Source organism: Etheostoma cragini, chromosome 20 (assembly GCF_013103735.1).
Source record: "Etheostoma cragini isolate CJK2018 chromosome 20, CSU_Ecrag_1.0, whole genome shotgun sequence".
Taxonomy (NCBI): Eukaryota; Metazoa; Chordata; class Actinopteri; order Perciformes; family Percidae; genus Etheostoma; species Etheostoma cragini.
Window position 1 is genome coordinate 23,751,422 of NC_048426.1, and position 7,141 is coordinate 23,758,562.

The 7,141-nt window shown below is 41.9% G+C and overlaps 1 protein-coding gene across 1 annotated transcript in view; it reads left to right on the forward strand.

Annotated features, from left to right (window-relative positions):
- Positions 1 to 7,141, forward strand: part of nubpl (nucleotide binding protein-like) — a 14,427-nt gene that overhangs the window by 570 nt on the left and 6,716 nt on the right. Inside the window, exons 2-5 of the mRNA XM_034859171.1 lie at positions 1,688 to 1,825; positions 3,190 to 3,334; positions 4,918 to 4,952; positions 6,254 to 6,344. Coding sequence (XP_034715062.1) covers positions 1,688 to 1,825; positions 3,190 to 3,334; positions 4,918 to 4,952; positions 6,254 to 6,344 — 409 coding nt within the window. The remainder of the gene's footprint in view (positions 1 to 1,687; positions 1,826 to 3,189; positions 3,335 to 4,917; positions 4,953 to 6,253; positions 6,345 to 7,141) is intronic.

The window sequence follows — 7,141 nt, forward strand, 5'->3', positions numbered from 1 at the left end:
GTACTGTCAGGGTCCTCATACTCTGCTTCTGACTGGCTAGTAGTCCTTACCTAGGTACTGTCAGGGCCCTCATACTCTCTGCTCCTGACTGGCTAGTAGTCCTTACCTAGGTACTGTCAGGGCCCTCATACTCTGCTCCTGACTCACAGTGTCAGGTTCAATTCCTGTGCAATAACCCAGCAACTGTCTCTAATCAGCACCTGTTTACTGGTCTTATATAACACTTTTCTAGTCTCTAATTTAAAATAATAATGATAATTCATCAGTCTTCATTGCACAATCGTGTCAAACCGGGCAAATGAAGCTGATTCTGATAACCTGCTGCAGCTTTTAATGTGAAAAGTGAACTTGGGGAGAAAAAGGCACATGCAGCTTGTCTGAATATCTAAAAATACAACCGATGTTAAACCCAGTCACAGTGAAGGGAGATGCAGGGAGCCAGCCCACAGACTTCAGTTTCTTGACAGTTTTTTCCACAAAGGCTGCAGCCCCCTCCACCCCCCCACCCCCCCTCCCACACACACACACACACACACACACACACACACACACACACACACACACACACACACAGACGTTGCCAGTTCAGAAATGTCACAGTATGCAAATGCTTCATAATTGAACTGACTGCTCTAGAGGCTGTAGACATGCAGCCAGTCGAGACCGTGATTTATCACGTGTTGTGTGGTTTGCACGGCCTTTTAAACTGAAAATGCTCGGCTCTTTAAATTTAAATAAGCGACAGGTAATAGAAGGGCAGTCTGTGTCGAACGTGTGTGTGTGTTTGTTGTTCTTTGTGTGTGCGAACGCTACATGCATAGCCACAGAGTAAACAGCTCAACAGGCAGCGAGTCTGACAATTAATTTGGGATCCAGTGGCTGTGACTTATTGAAACAGAGAGCAGCTGGAGAGCCAATCAGTCTCACCAAAAAACAATTACAAAATGTAAATACTGGACACTTGACTGGGCTCTGTGTGTGTTTCTGTGTGTGTGTGTTTGTGTGTGTGTGTGTGTGTGTGTGAAGGCAATTTCAGAGACTTGTCCATTTTAATAACCCTCAGACAACACTGACATCAAGTGGCCGCTAGTGGTGATTTCACCATGTGGAAGCTGAACTAATGCGGTCATACTTTGTTATTTATAGTCATTTTAGGACTCAGTATCTTCATCTCGTCGATAAACGTCATCCATATTAAATAGTTTGAGCTGATTTTATGCTTTAAATTGCAAGTGCAAAATCTGAACATGTCATAAGTCTCCCAGGGTTGACGTCTTTTACCACTGAAGACTGATTATGATAATTTCCTATCATCTTTGTAATGAAACTTTGACTTTAAAAACAACAGAAATAAATTTAAAGTGTGATTGCTAGTTATTTACCCAGTAAAAGTTAAGATCCATGTGATTTTGTTTCATTAAATTGATTATTCAATTCCCAAACAGATTGTTTAACCATGTTAATAATAATAATTAATAACTGTACAGAAAATAGTTTGAGTCAATGTAGTGTCACAAAACAGTAAAAAGAAAACAGTATTTAAAGTTATAAAAAATATAACATAAAAAACTATTTAGAGGGAAAGAATACAGAAGCAAATCACACGCATGCGTACTTAGCGCAGCCTTGATGCGCACCAAGCTAACGCCCCTAAACGGTCTATGCTTGGTCCTAAAAGCTAGCTAAGCAGCTAACAATGGCCCTGTTCACGTACAGCAGACTGTCTAATTTACTAAGAATATCCGTAAATAAAGCCTCCGTTAAACGAACGGGGACCGAAATAAAACGGGGACCTGCGTGTTGTGTGCAATTAATCCGATGCCAGGTAAGATTACTCCGTAATCAGCACTGCCTTGTACGTGAGTTCCAGTTGACGTTAGGCTAGCTAGCTAGCTAACAGCTACATGCTAACGACAAGCTAGAAAGAAAGCGAGAGGAAGACCGGAAGTGTCCAAAATAAAAGCGGGGGAAGTTAAACGAAATTATAAATAGAAGGAATATATCCATCCAAAATATAATTCAATGTCACGTATTGTATGTTTTATGTATTAAATGTTTTTAGTCACACATTCCACCGTATTTACTTTCGCTTTAAATTTCGTCAAATGCTAAAGATATTATTTTGAACCTCACAACCGGAAGTATTCATTTGTTTTTGTCCGGATTTTAACTAAAGTCATAATATACACAATACGCTGTAACACTGTTACTGATCAACAACTTGTTTCACCACTTTATCTGGTCCCCGTTGTCTTCATCTGGTCCATGTTTTTTTCATCTGGTCCATGTTGACTTCATCTGGTCCCTGTTGTCTTCATCTCTTCCATGTTGTCTTCATCTCGTCCATGTTGTCTTCATCTGGTCCCTGTTGTCTTCATCTGGTCCATGTTGTTGTCATCTGGTCCATGTTGTCTTCATCTGGTCCCTGTTGTCGTCATCTGGTCCCTGTTGTCTTCATCTCTTCCATGTTGTCTTCATCTCGTCCATGTTGTCTTCATCTGGTCCATGTTGTCTTCATCTGGTCCATGTTGTCTTCATCTGGTCCCTGTTGTCGTCATCTGGTCCCTGTTGTCTTCATCTCGTCCATGTTGTCTTCATCTCGTCCATGTTGTCTTCATCTGGTCCATGTTGTCTTCATCTGGTCCCTGTTGTCTTCATCTCGTCCATGTTGTCTTCATCTCGTCCATGTTGTCTTCATCTGGTCCCTGTTGTCTTCATCTCGTCCATGTTGTCTTCATCTGGTCCATGTTGTCTTCATCTGGTCCATGTTGTCTTCATCTCGTCCATGTTGTCTTCATCTGTTCCCTGTTGTCTTCATCTCGTCCATGTTGTCTTCATCTCGTCCATGTTGTCTTCATCTCGTCCATGTTGTCTTCATCTGGTCCGTGTTGTCTTCATCTCGTCCATGTTGTCTTCATCTGGTCCGTGTTGTCTACATCTGGTCCATGTTGTCTTCATCTGGTTCATGTTGTCTTCATCTGGTTCATGTTGTCTTCATCTGGTCCGTGTTGTCTTCATCTGGTCCATGTTGTCTTCATCTGGTCCATGTTGTCTTCATCTCGTCCATGTTGTCTTCATCTATTCCCTGTTGTCTTCATCTCGTCCATGTTGTCTTCATCTGTTCCCTGTTGTCTTCATCTCGTCCATGTTGTCTTCATCTGGTCCCTGTTGTGTCTCTGTGTCCCCCAGAGGTCTGTGGACAGCAAGGCGTTGCAGGAGAGGCAGAAGCAGCAGATGGCCAGAGGTCTCCCCAGGCAGAAGCCCGTGACGGGGGTCAAACAGGTCCTCGTTGTGGCTTCGGGGAAAGGCGGAGTGGGGAAGTCCACCACGGCAGGTACGGCATTAAACGTCCTGCTGAGAAATGGACAACTCGTCCAGCATGTTTACTCCTTCAGATCTGCATGTGGTGTCTGCGTGTGATGGACAGGTTACCCCCGACCCCCCTCCCAAACCCGCCCCCCCAAACCCGCCCCCCCAACCCACCCCCCCAAACACGGACATAGACATACGTACAGATACGTCTCGCTTGTGTTGTCTTCCCGGGTTCATGAACCTTCTTGTCCTCCCGAGTTAACCCTACTTTAAAAAGGTTTATTTTGCTTTTTTGAGGGTTTTTTTGTCGGACTAACGGTTTGAGAGATGTGCACGTAACACGCACACACACACACACACACACAGAATCACACACACACACACACACAGACACACACACACACACACACACACACACACACACACACACACACACACAGACAGACAGACAGACAGACAATTTTATAGATGGATTGGAAAAATTATTTGATACATAAATTATGTAAAGTAAGTCCAAATTGAGGGCTGGGCGATCTGGAGAAAATCTACTATCACGAAATTTTTGACCAAATACCTTGATTGATATTGTAGTGTTGACTACTGGTGCTTTCAAAAAATATTTTCACAATGAGATTTAATAATCATCAGTAATGTGGATATAATAATTAAATGTGTAAAGGCAAATAATAGAAGAGCCTAGCAACAGTCTAGTAAGATCAGACAATAACATCACTTTACTGTAATAAAGCGCTTAAAACCAGGAAAAGACAACATTTATGTCATATTACCAAATACCAATATCCAAAATCTAAGATAATACCTAGTCTCATATCACAATATCGATATAGTATCAATATATTATTATATTATGCACTGCACTTTAATTCGGATGGCTTCTGCTCAAACTTTATTTGTACTACCTTTAAATCAAATGCTCATTTTAGCCTAACTTATTATATATATATATATATGTATATGTAAAAATTCTGTTTATAGTAATATCCATCTGTATATATATTAATAGTACATATTCACCTGTAAACTCTGTTATAGTAACAACCATGTGTATATTATGTTCATTGTACAAATCTGTAAAAACTCTACTTATAGTAATATCCACCTGAGTATTATATTCAGTACATATCCAGCTGTAAATTTAGTTCACAATACTTGTTATCTATGTATTATATTCACAGGAAAAAATCTGTCCGTAAAATTCTGTTTATAATACTATTCATCTCTATATATTTATCCAGTACATATCCATGTCCTGCACTTATGGAACCAGTCTATATCCTGCACCGGCTGCTATTGCACTTCTGGTTAGACCCAAACTGCATTTTGTTGCCTTGTACCTGTGTAATGACAATATAATCTAATATAATCGAATATAATCTAATCTAATCTAATATATTGCCCAACTGTAGCACAAGTGTCTTTAAGCGTTGGCTGCAGTGCTGATGCTCAGTGTTGTGCATCTGGAGGCAGAAGTCCGCGGAATAAATGTTAAAATCCATTTCAATCAGCCGCTTGTTTTTGATTTTTTTTTTCAGCCCGACATGTTTAATGTGTGTTTTTTTTTTTTTTTCTTTTTTGTCTCTGCAGTGAATTTGGCTCTTGGAATATTGGCCAACGATCCGGTAAGAAGTCCTTTCTTATGTCATCAGATCACGTGTTTTTACGTTTTAGCCAATCATTTATTAGCCTTTCATGTCTTAGAGGTTTATACAGACGTGGTACCCCCCATCATGCTGATCTTGCAGTGAGATGGGGATACCAAGTGTAGGAGATGGTCGGCTGATGGTTTTATTCAAGCTTTGAAGCTTCAGTACTTCAGCCTGACAAGCCAGACCCACATCCAGATGTTGGGTCTGGGAACATCCCCATTGGCTGGGCTCAATCCGAGGGGCGGGATAAACGTCTGTCTTTCAAATTCCCCTCTGCATGCCATAGGATAGCGCTTAAACCAATCAGGGCAACCAGAGCCTGGCAGGACCAGGCTAATGGACCAGAGTCTGGTAGGACCGGGGTAATGGACCAGAGTCTGGTAGGACCAGGCTAATGGATCAGAGTCTGGTAGGACCAGGGTAATGGACCATAGTCTGGTAGAGAGTCTGGTCAGACCAGGCTTATGGACCAGAGTCTGGTAGGACCAAGCTAATGGACCAGAGTCTGGTAGGACCAGGCTAATGGACCAGAGTCTGGTAGGACCAGGATGATGGACCAGAGTCCGGCAGGACCAGCCTAATGGACCAGAGTCTTGTAGGACCAGGCTAATGGACCAAAGTCCGGTCGGACCAGGCTAATGGACCAGAGTCTGGTAGGACCAGGCTAATGGACCAGAGTCTGGTAGGACCAGGCTAATGGACCAGAGTCTGGTAGGACCAGGCTAATGGACCAGAGTCTGGTAGGACTGGTCTTGTGTATCAGAGTCTGTTGGACCAGGCTAACGGTCCAGAGTCTGGTAGGACCAGGCTGATGGACTAGAGTCTGGTAGGACCAGGCTGATGGACCAGAGTCTGGGTTTACCAGCCCAAGAGAGAGAGAGAGAGAGACTACTATTTTTTGGGATTGTTTTTGCCACTCTTCATTCTAACCCCAACTGGTCGTCAGACACCACCTACCAAGAGCCTGGGTCTGGGTCTGGGTCTGGGTCCTGGTCTGGGCCTGGGTCTTTCCAAGGTTTCTTCCTAAAAGGAGTTCTTCCTCGCCACTGTGGCCCTGTTGCTTGCTCTGGAGGAAACTACTAGACCTGTTGGGTCCTTGTAAATTCTGGTGTGGTCTAGACCTGCTCTATCTGGTCTAGACCTGCTCTATCTGTAAAGGGTCTCCAGATAACTCTTGTCATGAATTGAAACTATAAATAAAATTGAATTGAATAGAAATTGAATAGATAGTCTTCAGTAACAGACTCGTCTCTCCTCTGTTTGTGTCTCTCCAGCTGAAGGCCGTCGGTCTGTTGGACGCTGACGTCTACGGGCCGTCCATTCCCAAACTGATGAACCTGAAGGGGAACCCGGAGCTCAACGACGGTACGCCCTTTATTATTTTAGCTATTTATTTATTTATAGAGCCAGACCGATATTTCGGCCGGTTTTGGCATTTATAATGGACGATTTAAAAAAAAAAAATAAGAAAAAAATAATAATAATACAAATTTTAATATTCATTCATCAGAATCATTTATAACGACAAATAAATTATTCTGATAAAAAAAATGTTAATTGTTAATAAACATGTTGTTTACACAAGGACATTAGTTTCATGTCTTAAGTTTGTACTTTTATACATTTTATTTATCAGAATTTTAAAATATTTTGATGTTCTCCTGTGACATTAAAACAAGTTATCATATTATTTTAGTGAGAACTCATAAATAACTTCAAATAATTAATGTAAATGTAAAGGACGGTCACACATCTTAGGACATAATGGACAGACACACATCTTAGGACATAAAGGACAGACACACATCTTAGGACATAAAGGACGCACACACATCTTAGGACATAATGGACAGACACACATCTTAGGACATAAAGGACGGACACACATCTTAGGACATAATGGACAGACACACATCTTAGGACATAAAGGACGGACACACATCTTAGGACATAAACGACGGCCACACGTCTTAGGACATAATGGACAGCCACACATCTTAGGACATAATGGACAGACACACATCTTAGGACATAATGGACGGACACACGTCTTAGGACATAATGGACAGACACACATCTTAGGTCATAATGGACAGACACACATCTTAGGACATAAAGGACGGACACACATCTTAGGACATAAAGGACGGACACACATCTTA